We start from the raw sequence: 17,646 nt of genomic DNA, 5'->3' as shown, positions 1-17,646 counted from the left end.
TGTAGTTCCCTCTTCATAGCCCACGAAATTCTTTTCTATTGTTTCAGAGGAATTCCTCAACTGCTAATGTCCCTTACTAGTTTAAGAATACATGAACAAATCAGAATAAATACAGTTCTTCTTTCAGTTAACTTTCCAGTTAAATAGATTTCTACTATTAGAGACAACAACTACTTCTCCTCAAAATGTCTCTTTTGTAGTTCACAAACCATTAGTTTTAATTCTACTCTGTGTAAGGCACATTAGGATTTAGCATTATTATACTTACAGAAAGTGTTAAGATAGCCTGGTACTATGGACCACTGTATCCAACATGACCCTGCTCTGGACATTGGTCATCACCTTACCAATTCCATAGCTTTACCAGAAAATTCCAACAGATTCATAGAATTAATGAGAAAAATATGCTTACCTCAACAATCTGCCATAATTTCTTACTGTAAGATTATAAGTATCTTGATCTTCTTCAGTCTGTAACAACAACATTGCCCTTAAAAAAGGACAAGGTATTTTAACTATCTCTGTGTAACAGCATTGTTTTACCCTTCCTGTCTTGGATGATCACAGATTGTTATTATTTCCTTTAATTCTACTACTTGTTTAATGCCAGCAAAAGCAACTTATTCATATTTCATACCACAAAAACACTTAAATATATTTATGTTTTAGATTGTCAGGAAATTAACTTTAATAAAATAAGCACTTAATTCTTTCACTTTTTATTAGTGTATTATAATCATACTAAATAATAGCATTCATTTTGACAATCATAAATGCATATAACATAACTTGTTCCATTTCAATCCCCAATATTTTCCCTTTTAGATCACTCTTAGTGAAATTATTATTCACATTCGAGTTGTAAATATTCCAAAAATTCTAATGTAACTCTGAGAAATGAGTATGCAACAGGATTACGTTTTTTACATATTTGAGTTTATAGAAGATACTCTTAAAACTAATAGTCTGGGGTGGGGTTGTGGCTCAGTGGTAGAGCACTTTCTAGCATGTGTGAGGCACTGGATTCGATTCTCAGCACTGTATATAAATAAATTAAAGCTCCATCAACAACTAAAGAAATATTAAAAAAAAAACTAGTAGTCTGAATTTGGAAGACAGGAAGTTGAGTGTTTTCATTACTCTTGCCTATACATTCAAAAAAACTAAAACACATTGAGTTAAGGGAAGAGAATGGCAGGACATTAGAAGTCCCTTGATGCTTCAGAATGCTGACAGCCCATGTTTCTTTTTCATACAGTCCTCTACAGGCAAATAGGAAGATGCTTCACAACTAAAAAGAGCTGAAAAATTAGTAAGATTTTTGTTTTTTCTTTTCTGTATTGAAAGGATATGTCTAAATTAAAAAAGAAGTCAAACTATCATTGTTTGCTGATGACATCATCCTTCATCTAGAAGAGCAACAAATTCTACCAGAAGACTTCAAGAGCTGACAAATAAATTTATCAAAGTAGCAGGACACAAGATTAAAACTCATAAATCAACAGCTTTTCTGTACTCCAACAGTGGTTCAGCTGAGAAAGAAATCAAGAAAACCATCCCCTTTACAATAACCTTTAACCAAAAAACAAACAAAGAAACAAACAAAAAACCTGAGAATTAATCTAACCAGAAGGTGAAAGATCTCTACTATGAAAACTATAGAACACTTAAGAAAGAAATTGAAAAGGACCTCAGAAATAGAAAGACCTCCCAAGTTCTTAATAGGCAGAATTAATAATGTCAAAATGGCCATACTACCAAAAACAATTTACACATTCAATGCAGTTCCCATTAAAATACAATGACAATCTTCACAGACTACAAAAAAATCCTAAAATACATTTGGAAGAATAAGAAAGCCAGAATGGCTAAAGCAATTCTGAACAAAAAAAGTGATACAACAGGCATCACAATACTTAATCTACAATTTTACTACAGAGAGTAGCAAAAACAGCATAGTATTGGCATCAAAATAGAAATAAAGCCCAGTAGAACAGAAGACACAGAGACAAACCCAACTTTTTCCAGTCATCTGATACTTGACAAAGGTTCCAAAAAATATATGTTGGAGAAAAGATAGCATTTTTAACAAATGGTGCTCCCTAGATATCTACATGTAGACATCCATATGTAGAAGAATGAATTAAGATCCCTATCTTTCAATCTCTACAAAAGTCAAATCAAATGGATTAAAGACTTAAAACCTAGACCAGAAACCTTGCAACTTCTATAAGAAAATATAGTTAACACTCCAACATACAGGTGCAGGCACCTACTTCCTCAACAAGACCCCTAAAGCTCAAAAAGTAAAACCAAGAATCAATAAGTAGAATGGCATCAAATTAAGAAGTTTCTATGCAGCAAAGGAAATAAGAGAGTGAAGAGAGAGCCTGCAGAATGGGAGAAAATATTTGCCAGCTACTACTCTGATAGGATTAATAAAATGTAATATATATCAGAATATATAAAGAACTCAAAAACTAAATGACAGAAAAAAAATAACCTAACCAATAAATGGGCAAAACAACTGTACAGAAACTTCTCAAAAGAAGAAACACAAATGGCCAAGAAATTAAAAAACAAAAAAAAAAAAAGAACTACACTAAAATTTCATCTCTCTCCAGCCAGAATGGCAATTATCAAGAACACAAATAACAATAAATGCTGGTAAGAATGTAGGGGAAAGGGGAAAAGGTATATTCTTACATTGTTGGTAGGACTATAAACTAGTAAAACCACTCTGGGAAACAGCGTGAGATTCCTCAAAAAACTAGGAATGGAACCACCATATGACCCAGCTATTCCACTTCTCAGTATTTATTCAAAAGATTTAAAATCAGCAAACTATGGTGACACAGTCACTTCAATGTTTATAGCAGCACAATTCACAGCAGTCAAATTATGGAATCAATCCAGATGCCGATCAATAGATGACTGGATTAAGAAAATGTAGTATTACAATGGAGTTTTACTCAGTCATAAATAAGAATGAAATAATGGCATTTACCAGTAAATAGATGGAGATGGATAACATCATGCATAAGTTAGTTAGAAAATCAAGGTTTGAATGTTTTCTCTCATGTGTGGAAGCTAGAGCAAGATAAGGGAAAGAAAGCAGTGGGATTGGATATCATATAGATATAGGGAAGATCAGTGGAGTAAAGAAGGAGAACAAGAGACAAAGAAAGGAAAGGGGAAGAAATATGCGATAAATTTAACAAAATCATCTTATAGTCATACATAAAGGTACCTAAGGGAATTTCACCTTTAGGTACATGTAGAAGAAAGGAAGTTTAGTAGAGTAAAACTGGGAGAATAGGGGGGGAGGGGGGGAAGGAAAAGTGGGAAAGGGAAATGGGGATTGAAATCAAATTCCTTGCACGTATGATTTTGTCAAAAATGAACCCAGATACTATGTATAATTATAATGCTCTTAAAAATTTTTTTAAGGACTGGGGGTGCAGCTCAGTGGTAAAGCATATATATGAGGCACTGGGTTTGATTCTCAGCACTGCATATAAATAAATGAATAAAATAAGGTCCATCAACAATTTAAAAAATTTTATTAAAATTTAATTAACATTAATGTAATTAAGTTTTAATTTAAAAAATTAGTAAGAAGACATGTCAGGGAGAAATATCCAAGAAAAGTTTTGTATTTCCCTAATGTTAGTTACATGAAAAACAAAAATTTTCCAGATAAGCCTAAAAGTATTACAGAGATCAATAATGGTACTTTGGTTAAATTTATATCTAATTTATAGTTTCAAGCCTCAAATGCTTCTTTGAGGCAGAAAACAGTAGAGGAGATCAGTTAAGAAAGAGTAGGACAACTCCAACTATGGAGTTGCCGTGTAGGCAATGTTAGTTCACCATATCTGCATTAACAACAACAAAAAAAAATAGCAGATGCCCTATATCTCTCTAGCTTTCTGTTCAAAAATCATGTTCACTGTTGCACTCTATCATATTTATAATTTGTTTATTATACTAAAAGAAAACTGTGTTTTTCATAAATCTCTCTCCACATATACCTGGAAAACAAGTACTTGATTACACAGCCTCCAGTACCATCGAGTGATTACTACTTTAAATACTCAGATATCCATGAAAGAATAGGGGGAAGTATTTGGGACACCTGAATCCCACTTGACAAGGCTTCTTCTAAATATGTACTTACATTCTAGGCAATCAGGTCTTTTTAACTTTTCATCTAGTAATTCATGAGATCAACAGTTGCTTCCTTACTCACCTAACCATCAATTTGCAGAGAACAAAACTTTAAGACATAATTTCCCACCACTCTCCAGGCCAGTCATTCAACTCCAGCACACTGGCTTTCTTGTTTCTTCCATATGCCAAATCACCTCCATTGAGAGCACTTGCTCTTGCTATTCCTTCTGCCTGGATGCTCTTGTCCAGATAACCTCAGCCGGTATGTGGCCTCAACTCCTTCAGGTCAGGCTTCAACTCTTTCTCAGTATACCTACTCCTCTTAAACCCATATAAAATGTCATTTCCTGCCCTGCATTCTCTGGCCCTTTACTGTACTTTAATTCTTTTTTACTATTATTATCACAATTATTATTATCAGATGTTCATTACCTTATCAAGTCTCTCCCCTATCACCAGAAAATGAGCTCCAGGAGAATAGGGTCTCTCTCCATTAGAATTCAATACTAAATTGCTGGTGCTAAAGATACTGTTTGAGACCCTGTTCAAAATTAAAAGGGCTGAGGATGTACCTCAGTGGTAGCACACCTGGGTTAAATTAATTCCCAGTGCCAAAAAAACCAATAAATATTTATTGAAGTAATAAATATATTGTAGATACTAAAGTGATTCAAGTATATACATGTATCTGATAAAGCTATACAAGTTTTTAGAGGACAGGTTTCTCTAAAACAACATCTGAGAAGTTTCTGTTTTGTGCCACTCCTTCTCTTACTCTTCTCACTCACTTCCTTGCAACAGAAACCAAAATACAGCTGAAAATTTGGGACCATATCTTTTCACTTTCTAAGATGCAATAATAAAATACAAGGAGTCAAAACATTTAGTACAGTCTTCAGGAGAATAGGACTAAATTTGAAAGACTAACTGATAAAACAATGACTATATTATTAAATATAGCTTACCTTTGGTATGCATCTGCTGCTTCCTTTTTCAGTCGTAGATGTTCATTTAAGTAACCCAACATTGTGAAAGCTGGAGCATAATTCTGAATTCTTTCTAGAAATTCAGAAATATCTTTACTTTATATGTCCATACTGGTTATGTTCACAAAAAATATTAGTTTAATTTTCACTTTTTCCTGTATCTTAAACATTAGATTACCTACTGAGATCACTGACATTATTAAGAGTGATGGTTTAATTTTATCTTGAAAATATCAGTAATCTTTTTATAATTCTTTTAAATCACTGAATAATATTTCATAGTTACATATGGTTTCTATTCTGTTTTAGAATTTCAAATAGTTTTATTCCTAAAGTATAATTTTAAATTTTAACTCATGTTAAAGCTAGTCAAGATATTTAAATCCAGTTTGGGGTTATCATTTAAGCCTTCCTGTTATTAAATTTAGCAATGATTTCTCTTGGTGGTTCTGTTCCAATCTCTATATGTTTAAAAAATAATAATGCAGTATTGCACTCTAAAAACAGAAGATGATCTGGGAACTTTCAAAGCAGTATTTTTTTTTTTTTTTTTTTTGGCACTGGGGATTTAACCCAGGGCATGCTACCACTGAGATATATCTTCAACCCTTTTAATTTTGAACAGGGTCTTAGTAAGTTGCCCAGGCTGTCCTTGAACTTTCAATTCTCTGACCTCAGCCTCCTAAGTGCCCCATGCCCAGCTAGTATTTTGAAATTTTAATGTCAAAAACATCATATATTACCCTATAGAAAATTAGAGAAGAAGAAACACATCTAATATAATTTAAAAGTTATACTAGGGCTCTGGTATCACTTTTAAGTTATATTAGATGTGTTTAATAAATTAGATGTGGCTCAGTGGTGTTTGCCTAGCATGCATAAGGCCCTAGGTTCCATCCCCCACAAAATAAAAATAAATTTTAAAAAGCAGTACTTGGATGCAAGACTTTAAATCCCATCAATTGTTTAACAAAGTACAACATAAATCATATCGTATGTGATAGTTAGGTACCAATGTCAAAAAGCATAAGGTAAAAAATACATAGTCAAAGTTATTCTTTAAAAATCCCTGACATCTTCAAACAAGGGTCACAAAACTGAGTCAAAACAAGTATGAAATCTTTCCCTTCACATGCCACAATACTCAAAGGAAAGCAGCAAATGGTCTGTATTCTTTCTCTCATTACCCTCTCTTTTCTGCTTATGTTATTATTATTATTTTTTTTTTTGGGCTAAGTACATCAAATTAAATTTGCTAAATGAGCACATGATAGGGCTCCACTACAGAATTTAAAACTCACGCTGGGCACAGTGGCACACACCTATAAACCCAGTGGCTTGGGAAGCTGAGGCAAGAGGATCACAGGTTCAAAAATGTCCTCCGCAATTTGGCAAGACCCTGGGCAACTGAGCAAAACCCTGTCTTTAAATAAAATACAAAAAAGGACTGGGAATGTGGCTCAGTGGTTAAGTGGCCCTGGGTTTAATCCCTGGTACCAAATTAATTAATTAATTTTAAAATTAAAAAAAAAACAGCTACACATATTTGTTAAAACGATTTGTTCATTGTTTTTTGTATGTGGATTTTGCCAAAAGTTAAAGATTTATCTCTTTTTGTAAATTCTTTACAAAAGTTACTCATTGGCAAGGAAACACATCAATTAAATTTCTGAAGCACTTCCACAGCTCTAAGTATTTATTGTCATTTATTCTGGCACACTGCCTAACATGATAATGTCCCAAAGTGCTGATGTTTGAAATCTACTTACTTTCTTCTACACAAGTATCCCAGTCTAAATGCATAAAGAAGATTATAATGCCCCTAATATCTATGATGTTGTTTTCTATCCTGTTTTTCACAGTACCTCTGATCTCATCACTCTTCAAAAGTGCTATAGTTTAAAAAGGAGACCACTTGGCCATAAAACAAAAAAGCAAATTCAAGTCTTAACACAAATATTTAATATGGAATGAATTAGTTTAAAAAACTCTTTATTTTAATATTTCTTCAAATATCTTGCTATTAAATAACAGGTAACTTACCCACATATTTACACAAAACAACTTGTGCTGCTGGAATAGCATTCATCTGGAGGATGTTGTATTGGTATAGCTCTGTTTCTCTGTTGCTTTTATCTTGCAATGTTGTGCAGACCCAGTATGCATAACCTATTGCTCCCTCAGTCTATAAAAAAGCCAAAGTTAACAAGTGGGCATAGGGTAAAAAATATGCTAATAAAAATTAAGAAATACAATAATGCACTTCAATAAATATCACATCTTAGTCTTCTTTGAATCAACTCTTAAGTGTCTTTAAATGAAGAACCATTGTGATTAAATATAAGAACACATTTAAATTACTTTCTCCAATCCTAAATAGAAAATCAAATGGGATAAGGGCAGAAAACAGAGCCTTGTCAGACGGGTTGATTTTCCCTTTTTCAGTACTGCTTCCACAGGTCAAACCAAACTAACAAATTCTAAAATATTTTCATAAATAAAAATAATCCAGAAATGTCAACCAAGTCTAATCCTTATGTCTACTTTTTCTAGTATCTCAGTTTCTATTCTATAACTATTACTATAACTCTTAAATTCTAATGCCATTTCTTCATGAGCTTTTGAAAGCTGTTGGAAACATGAGAACTAGTTCTGTAAAGATACTTTATCTATCTTTAAAAAATAATAAAAACCAGAAAACAACTGCTAGTAACATCTTCTATCACTTTCTACTCATTTCCTTAACAAGGATAATACTTCAAACAGAAAGTATAATACTTTATTCATTAATGAATCATCAAGAAGAATGTTCACATTCTTACATGCATATTGAGTTCTGTAGTGTGCCTGAAGAGATCCATGGTATCATAACTTCCAACTGTCTCTGCAATAAGAGCCTTACAAAAGAGGGAAAAAATGGTCTTAATGTGTTGAAAATAAAATAATAATAATAATGACAAATGTATCAAGAACCAAAAGTTTACCAGCTCTGCTTAAATAAGAAGTTTACTTATACTGCTACCATTTTAATTATATCAGTTACCTCCTGAAATAAATTACTTTGTAAGAACAAAATTACTTACAAAATAAAGAAATAAAAAAAGCTTAGGTGATTCTGATAAGCATCTAAGATCTACTGACCGATAGTACCACTAAAGTGAGGTCCTTGGACCAGCCTCATCAGCATAACCTGGGAGCAGGCAAAAATGCAAATTCTTAGGCCCTCTGGGTTCAATATCTGACACAAAGGTTGGTACACTAATTCCAATGCTCCCCTAGGCTACCACACTTAATGGATACAAATGTTTCCCTTGATATCCTTTTTTGCTTTACCAATTAATTAAAATTAGACTCAACAAACCAAAGAACAATAAAAGATGTCCAATCCTTGATTAATGATTTTCTGGTAACAGGTGATGTTTCTATTCCCTGAATCAAAACAATACACCACTCAACCAGAAAGACACTGAAGACCACTCAGTCAATTCCCTTTATTTTCAGGTGAGAAAATTAAAATCCAGAGTTGTGATATGTTAAGGTAAAATAGCCAGTCAGTGACCTACTCAGACTAGTAATTATCTGATTCCTATCTGGCAATACAAAAATCTACATCTGAGAAAAGGGAACACTCAGAAGCAAGTGCAAAACTAACTCAAAGTTTTTAAGAAAACAATAATCAAATGATCTTTATAAATGTGCGTTATCTTTGTAAATGTTAAACAGAAAAATTCTGGGTTTATTTTTTTAGGCGTAGCAATAGCAGACTGATAAAGTTAAAGTTCAATCATTACAAGCTCTTGTGAACTTAAGTACAATATTTAGGATTTCTGAGCTTTAATTTCCACCTATATTTGAAATATATATATATATAAAAGTCACATCTCAAAGGATTGATGATGGAATAACTAAAATAACATATACAAAAAGCTAAGCACAATGAATGGTACAGAGCAAATCCTCAAATGTTATCTATTATCATTATTACCACAGTTCTTATGTGAATATTTTATATCAATAAGTTTATTAATAATTCTGTTGTATATCTTACTTGTCCAATCCAGCACATTAAATAAGATGGATCAAGAGACTGAGCCATTTTGAAAGCTTCATGAGCTTGCTAGGGAAAAGAAATGAGAAAATATCACTTAAATAATTTATAAATTTGGTATCAAATTATGTTTAAAAAATATAAAATAAGGGAATTAGAAAAGTCAAACCTGTCATAATAAATAGATATGAGCCTAAAACTTCGCAGTTTAAGCACAGCTAGCAATGCTTAATGCAGTGCTTCAACTACATAGTCTCAGAACAACCCTGGGTGAAACAAATTTCTCTAGAGATTAGTTCTGGTTCCCAGCAAAATGACAATGCACTCCACAGAACTTTTAACCAATCAAACAACCACTTGCTAGCTATCACTTTGAAAGAAATGATTACATAAGGCTGTATCTATTCCCTTCTCTTTGAGCTTAACTAAGAGGATAAGAACTCCCAAGGAGTAAAATCTGAGACATGAACCTGCTACTAGAGAAAGAGTGGTCAACAACATAATTCTGCAATATGAACTCAAGAAACTTTGAAGATACCTCACTTGGACCATTAACTTACATTTTTTTTAACATTTTCAACATGCATTTTTTTCTGCTACAAAACAAATTATTATTCCATACTGACTTATATTATTTTCTTGATAATCTAAGTATGGCAAAAGAGAGACTTATTTTTTCCATAAGAAGTAAGATCAGGAGCTATAACTGTGCCATTCTGTAATAAAACATTTGTAGCTTACTAAAAAGTTGTTTGACCTAAAGTTTCTAAAATATGTGCACTTATTTTTTTATGGTGCTGGGGATTAAATCTCAAGCCTCATGCATGCTAAGCACATGCTCTAATGATAAGCGATAGTCACAGCCCTTCACATGTTTAAGATCCAAACTAGTATTTTCTTTCAATCTATTTATAATCTTCTAAAGCCAGTCTTCTTTGCAGTGAATTAGTTAATGTATTCCTAAGAATATTACAGCTTATTTTAAAGAATGAGATTTGATACACTGGTTAAAACAGCATAGATGTGGTATTTTCCATAGATTTGTGCCAACTTTCCAAACAAGATTCATGAACATGTTTCTAGTACTTCAATTCCCATTCTACAATGTATAATTGCTCAACTATGATGAATTACAGTCATTTAAATGGGATTAATATCATTGAAGTCAAAATCTAAAGCACACAAGCAAAGGTAAATATCAACTGGTAGGAAATACTATTCATCTCCCTTACCTTTACCCATCCCACCTCCATACACAGTGTATAAAGGATTTTTGTTTCTTTGTTTTGTTTTGGAACTGGGATCAATAGCAGGTCCTCCGACATGCTTGGCAAGCACTTCACCATTAAGCTACAGCCTCAAAGGACTTCTCTTAATACATGTTCAGATAAAAAGAAAATTACTCAGGGCTGGGGCTGTGGCTCAGCGGTAACACACTTGCCTGGCATGTGTGAGGCACTGGGTTCGATTCTTAGCACCACATATAAATAAATAAAATAAAGGTCTATCAACAACTAAAAGAATATTTTAAAAAAAGAGAAAATAACTCAGTTAATTCATGATAAAATTACTTTAATCTTTAAAAACTGTATTAAGTATAAAACCAGAAGTTTCTTGTGAGACATGTAAGGAAAAATAAATCTTACAAATTCATTACCCTACATGATAAACTTAATATCATCAGCTGACTGAATATATAACAATGTATAAAGTTATTTCTCCACAAGAAATTGAGCTATTGTGAAGTGATTATACAAAGAAAATGATCAGAATTGTGCTTATTTATTTATTGTGGTACTTAAGATTGAACCCAGAAGGGCTCTACTACTGTACTATATTCCTAGCCCTTTTTATATTTTGAGAAAGGATCTTACTATGTTGCCAAGGCTGGCTTCCAACTTGCAATCCTCCTGCCTCAGCCTCTCAAGTTGCTGGAATTACAGATGTGCACCACTGTATCCAGCTATTTCTTATTTTTAATGTGACAAACCTGACAACATGTTTACCTCAATGTTTTCATTTGCAAGGTATAACACTCCCAAATTGGTCCATGCGACAGCATTCTAAAAATATATATATTAAAAAAAATTAGGCCTTTTATCTATGTGGAACTCTCAGAAAATTAATTAACACTAAATCTTGAAATTCTTTTTCATAGATAGACACATAGAACACTTACAATTTGTTCTGACTGGATTGATTTGATGAAACAGTGCTGAGCAAGGGCATAATTTCCAACACCTGAAACAAATAGAGTCTGAAGTAACTAAACTTTTTATTTGAAAAAATAATCCTCAAAAAATATTGAAGTATTACTTAGTTCTCACCACTATAACATGCAACTACACCAAGAGCATTCCAGTATAAGTGATTATTACTGTCGAGTCTCACTGCCTTTTTCAGACACTGAAAAGAAGTTAAATGAGATTAATTTTTATTTCTTGGAATGTAAGCAGTTACATCAAAATAAAATGTGATTTTAAGTGAAAACACAATAGTATTTATCAAAAATATCTTTCAAAAGAAGCACTTATTTTTTTTAAATTTATAAAAAATTTTCTTAAAATCATACATGTAAAGATTTCTCTAGCAATTCTTTAAGATCATTCATGCTGCTGCCCATTTCTGCTAGATGTTGTGCTTGGTGATAATAATTAATTCCAAGATCACACCATGTATTAGATGTAGACATCAGTTTTAATGCACGACCGTAACACCTATGGAAGAATAAAAGTGAATGTTATGGTTTGTTATACTATCCTACTTCATTTGAAAATCATTAACTGGTAATCTTTGATAAATACCTTCCTCCAAGATGGAGGAGCTCAGTTTTCTTTAATGCTTGCTTTCCTTCTTTCTGGCCTAGAAGGACCCCTAAAATATTAACATTCACTTTAGATGATGAAACCGCATACAGACTGGTACAAGCATCCCCAACCAGCTTCCAAAGGCAGGATACATCAGCTCGATGCTGCAGGGCCCTAAAAGAAGAAACAGTGTGACTCTTAAAAATTATTTCCAAAAAGTTTGGAGTTTATCTCTCTCATTATTCTTTATAATTCAAACAGAAAAACTATATATGTAATCCTGATTAATCCTTAGTTAAGCTCTGTGAATACTTGACTAACCTCCTCCCATCTGTGAGGAGAAAAGGAGAAAGGAAGGAGCAATTTATTATTTTAAGTGCTAAAAATTATGCAGACACTTATTTAGTACTCATTTTTGTTAGAAATAGCAAGAATCAAATAAATTATCAAAAATTTTTTTTAATATTAAATTTTTTAAAATATGTATTTTTAAAATTTAAGCAATAACCAAAGCAATAAAGTACCTAACAGTTGCCTATTATAATCTCATGTGTTTGCTTTTAGACCATCCCCCAAAAGAATAAAAAAAGTAAATGTATCAAATATATTTGGTGATCTAAAAGATTTTTATCCTGAGAACAAAAATAACAAAAATCTAAAAACAAAAAAGTGAAGATCCACATTAACAGAAGCAAGAAAGAGCAGACTAAATAGACAAGCTCAAAATGTAAATAGAAATATTAATTACAGAGATTGAGGGTACTTCATTTTAGAACGAGAAAAATCAGAGCTATATACTTCTCTCCATTTTTCTCAAGATTGGATAACTAAAACACTGCAATTTCATTTAAGCCAAGTCTCCATAATCAGCTATCACAAACTGCTATATCACAGACAGATGGACAAACAGATGGAACATTTTTCACAGTCTTTTCTACTAAATAAGTGCAGCCAAAAATCATTTTCCACTGTCTTCCTGAGAAATATTAATTATTGCAGTCATGACTGAAAACCCATGGTAAGAATCAAAGAAAGGACACTATTTCAAGTGACTTATATATCTTAGCCAAATTTCTAAAATTTACAGCATTAAAAGAGAAAACTAGAAAAATTATAACAGGCAATTTTAACTGCCTGAATTCTTATGTCCTTTTAAGTTTAATGAAAACAACACATCTGTAAAATACAATAACTCCTACCACTCTTACACAATAATTGTGGTAATATTAATTCCTGTTAAGTACAGATTTGGGTCCATGATTTTAAACGTTGTAAACACTTTATAATTAGGGGAGTACTACATGTTATCCAGAATAAAACTTCTCAAGGAGGTTCAGTAAGGCAATATTTGTAGCTAAAGTACTGTCACCCAAAGATTCACATTTACTTTTAATACCAGTTCAAACAAAGTCTGTCCACTTCACTTTAAATTTTTCTTTGAGAAAAACTACATTATGTTGAGACTTGAAAAACAGCAATAAAAATCTGTGAGAGAAAAAAAGGTTGGGTATCAAATTAGCGGAAACAAGAAAAAGCAAGTCTGAAAAAAAGGAAGATAAGCAGAAGAAAGATGCTTTAAGTGTAAAAAAAATTTCAATTTATACATTGAAAAAAATTCTGAGGGCTGGGGTTGTGGCTCAGTGGCAGAGTGCTTGCCTAGCATGTATAAGGCACTGGGTTTGATCCTCAGCACTACATAAAAATAAAATAAAATAAAAGTATTGTGTCCATCTATAACCCCCTCCAAAAAAATTTAAATTTCAACAGTCTATGGACTTTTTTTTTTTTTTTTTTTTTTGACATAGGGTTTCCCTGTGTTGCCCACACTGATCTAGCATAGAACTCACTATTCTCCTGAATTAGCCTCCTTAGTACCTGGGACTACAGGTGCACACCACCAAATCCAGCATAACTTGTAGATTTTTAAAAAGTCATCTATCATAATTCTAGTGAGTTTAAATAATGAACTACTGAATTTACACTTCTATAAAATACTTTATTATTAGACACAATACTATTTTCTTAGTTTGTTTTCAGGAATAATCAGATTGCTTATTTTCTCTTTACTTTCAGATCCACCAATAAGTCTAAAAGAGGCCCTTACCACTGAGTAAAGGCCTATTAGGGATTTAAATCTCACTGTTTTCTTTAAAAAGGAGAAGGAAATATGGAAAAGCACATATAATGGGCTCCAGGCTCCACAATGCACTTTAGCACATTGTGCACCTGAAGTCCCATTTCCCAATCAGTTTCAATTAGAGATACCCCATTTCCACATCTCATGAAAGAACACTAACTTGTGGTGTGGTGCTCTTTGCTCCTTTCTATTCTTTCCTGAGTATCCAGCATGCTAGCCACTATGAAGACCATAAGAAATTGTTTCTCCAAGTGCAAAATTAATACAATATACATGCTATAGACTTAACTGTCTAGTCTTCTTTATGGTTTATATTCTGAATAATTGCTATATCTAATAGAAGACAAATTATTTTACAAATTTGGCTTTATTTTAATATTTAGAAAATAAATACAATAAATAATAATACTAACCAAGTAAAATATTCCAGGGATTTTTCTATGTAGTCTACGGCTTTCCCATCAAGATAATCAACTAAAGCTGCTTTTGCCATCATGAGATAGCATTCGCCCAAACCTAAAATCAGGTAAGTCTATAGTTGTCATTAAAATACATAATACAAACACTTAAAATGAACTTCAAACAAATGTACTGTTGTTCTTTTAAAGTTACTTTCCAAACAAAACTTAATTGTATTTTATAAAATTATCTTCAAGCATGATCTTGCATACATATAATGAGGGAATTCAAATGTCAGGGTTCTACTGGAGTAAACATGCAGTAAAGAAGTAAACATGCACTAAGAAATTATAAAAATTACCTATGAAACTTATTAATTTGTTGACTTTCCTCTCAAAAACCTCAGCTTCAAAAATGGAGATATTATCTAAATCTTATTCCCTATCATATGACTGTTTAACTGTTGTGTGTTCTTTCAATATTAAAATTCATACAGCAAAATTAAGAATTAAATGAAATAGTGATTTCCTAACATGTCTAGCACACATTTCAAAACTGTGAGCTCTCTTTCTCTTGAGAAGTTTTATAAATTTCTTTTTAATTTTTAGGTAGATTTTCAGCCCTAATTTGTGTGTTGCTCAAAAACTAACACTACTAGGGATTTAAACTTCAATTGTTTATTTATAAAGGAAAGAAACTGGAGGTAAGTATATCTAATGAGCTCCAGACTTTTTTTTAATGGTAAGATATAATCACAAAAAATTTATATATAAAGATGGTAGTGTTTTTCCTTATATGACCAAAAAAATTTCTTTAAGAAGGAATAGATGTCTATGGAGGAACTAAAATCAACTTAGATAATAATAAAATAATGCAATGTCTCTTTAGGTTTAAAAAAATTTTAAATGAGCTTCTATAACTTACAAAATAATTAAAGGTATTAAGAAATCCTCGGGATGCAAGAAATTAATTATCAAAATGTAAGAATATGGAAATCTGTTTTAGAGACCCATTTTTAGATCTAAAAGCTATCATGCTATCTAAAAGGTTCATCTCTATCATATTATTATTTACTATTTTGAAAGATATTTTGATCTTTTTGTATTCAAAACCACATAAATTTTACTATAAGAAATTCATATCAGATGTGTGCTATTACTACAGAAGTTCTTTTGAAGTTATTTAATACATTCAAATAGGAAATTTACCCAGAATTCTATACTTTAGTATCATAAAACTTAAAGGATCTTTTAAAAATAAATTACCTTTCAAAGCAGGTACGTAATCTTCTTTCTTTTTAATAATCAGCTGGTATTGAGCTATGGCTTCCTTGTACTTGCCTAGGATTTGTTGTATTGCTGCAACCTTAAACACACTGTATGTGGATTCTGGGTTGATCTCACTGGCTTTTGTGAAGGACTTCAAGGCTGTTGTATAGCCACCTCTGCTTAAGTATGCCTCTCCTAATGACTCCCAACAATTGAAGTCCTTTGGGTCTGCCCTTAATGCTGCCTGTAAACTAGAATTTTAAGAAACAGTAAGAGAACTAAAAATAATAGAACCATTTTCACATATGAAAGGAAAATGTGAGATAAATAATTCAAATGAATTACATATATACATTGCTCCTTCTATTTAAAAAAGTGATACTGAAAGCAGGTATACTTGTTCCTTTTACAACTTGAATTTCTTAATACTAAGAAACTCTATTACAATTTAGAATGAATAAGAACAAAATAGACTTTTTGAAATATGCAGTTCAGAATTTCTTTTTCTTGATGAACTGGAAGACTTCCAGTTTTCTTATAACAGGATGGGTGGACATCTCAGTTTGCCTTGTCCTTCTACTAAATAGAAATATCACAACTAAAATATAGGAACAAGAGGCATGCTATATATTTCTGATCAAATTACATTTTTATAGAAAGTTTCAAAATGCTATGTTCTAGATATTAATATAAATCAGAAACAACTATATTTTGATTCAATTATATTTGATTTACCCTGAAGTACAGTTCAAACCAAATGACTAAATTAAACATATATGAGCTATTCAAAATGCCCTTCAAGCTGCCAAATGACTCCTTTGCCAAAAACAGTGACTATCAGTGGAAGAACAAAACAACAAAGATCTTTACCTTAGTTTTTTATCACTACTGATATTTCTATTGAGACTCTACTTATAAATATCACTATTAAAACCTAACTTCACTAGTCTGGCTACCTCAAAAACTGGACATAATCATAATTTTTTCAATTCTACTGCCATATGGACAATAAGCATCAATCAACCATAAATCAATTTTTCTTTTTCTTCTCTCAAAATACAACCTGGTAAGGTCATTTGGGTACAAATGAAATTTATTTCATGGAACCATTATGCTATCTAAATATTAACACAGTAAGGTGCCTTACTCAGCCACTGCTTGTGAATGTTGACCAGCTTTCAAATAGTACAGTCCTCGCCGAAGCCAGGCCCATTTTGCCGTTCCAGCACTTGCCCTCTGAGTTACTGTTGTTAGGATAGCTAAGGCAGCTTCCTAATAAGAAAATGTTACTATTAGCCATGCTGAATATCGTAAGGATAAAGAATACCTTCATTTCCCATTTATTTTTTTAAACTTACATTGGTATATATCAAACTAGTTTCAATAATAAGTTATGAGGGACTTAATATCTGCCAATGACAAGAATATTTAGCCAATTTATAAATGGAGGAACAAATCTATTATTTCTACAAAGAATAATAAAAACTAATGATAACTTTCAAATATGTATAAAATTATTTCTACTCATATACTCAGGAGAAAAAAAGCAAAAGTGGTTATTAGATGTACCATATCTTCAAGCTCCACACTTAAGTCAACTGCTGCAGCTCCAGATTCAGCATCAGTGTCATCTAATTCAAAAGCTTTCCTGTAACATCCTCGAGCTCTGTTTTTATCTCCCACTACATCTTTGTAATAATGACCTAAATAGCAGAAAACTTTGCCCATGTATGGATCCAGTCTTGCAGCCTTTTAAATAAATATAGACAACAAAATGTTAAAAGTTATTTTGCATGAGTATCTTTAAAACACAAAGAAAAAATAGAGT

General features: G+C 32.0%; 1 protein-coding gene across 3 annotated transcripts in view; it reads right to left on the bottom strand.

Moving 5' to 3' along the window:
- Skic3 (SKI3 subunit of superkiller complex) overlaps positions 1-17,646 on the bottom strand; it is a 90,030-nt gene that overhangs the window by 45,603 nt on the left and 26,781 nt on the right. For all 3 annotated transcript variants that reach the window (XM_076857007.2, XM_076857009.2, XM_076857010.2), the window contains 14 exons: positions 17,388-17,567; positions 16,966-17,090; positions 15,816-16,069; positions 14,565-14,667; positions 12,012-12,188; positions 11,780-11,924; positions 11,535-11,613; positions 11,387-11,448; positions 11,214-11,270; positions 9,208-9,276; positions 7,982-8,056; positions 7,203-7,344; positions 5,139-5,232; positions 413-490 (listed from right to left, as the gene is read on the bottom strand). In XM_076857007.2, coding sequence (XP_076713122.1) covers positions 413-490; positions 5,139-5,232; positions 7,203-7,344; positions 7,982-8,056; positions 9,208-9,276; positions 11,214-11,270; positions 11,387-11,448; positions 11,535-11,613; positions 11,780-11,924; positions 12,012-12,188; positions 14,565-14,667; positions 15,816-16,069; positions 16,966-17,090; positions 17,388-17,567 — 1,640 coding nt within the window. The remainder of the gene's footprint in view (positions 1-412; positions 491-5,138; positions 5,233-7,202; positions 7,345-7,981; positions 8,057-9,207; positions 9,277-11,213; positions 11,271-11,386; positions 11,449-11,534; positions 11,614-11,779; positions 11,925-12,011; positions 12,189-14,564; positions 14,668-15,815; positions 16,070-16,965; positions 17,091-17,387; positions 17,568-17,646) is intronic.

This window comes from Callospermophilus lateralis, chromosome 5, assembly GCF_048772815.1.
Source record: "Callospermophilus lateralis isolate mCalLat2 chromosome 5, mCalLat2.hap1, whole genome shotgun sequence".
Classification (NCBI taxonomy): Eukaryota; Metazoa; Chordata; class Mammalia; order Rodentia; family Sciuridae; genus Callospermophilus; species Callospermophilus lateralis.
Note: the sequence above shows the minus strand (reverse complement) of the source record. Positions and strands in the feature narration are given on the sequence as shown.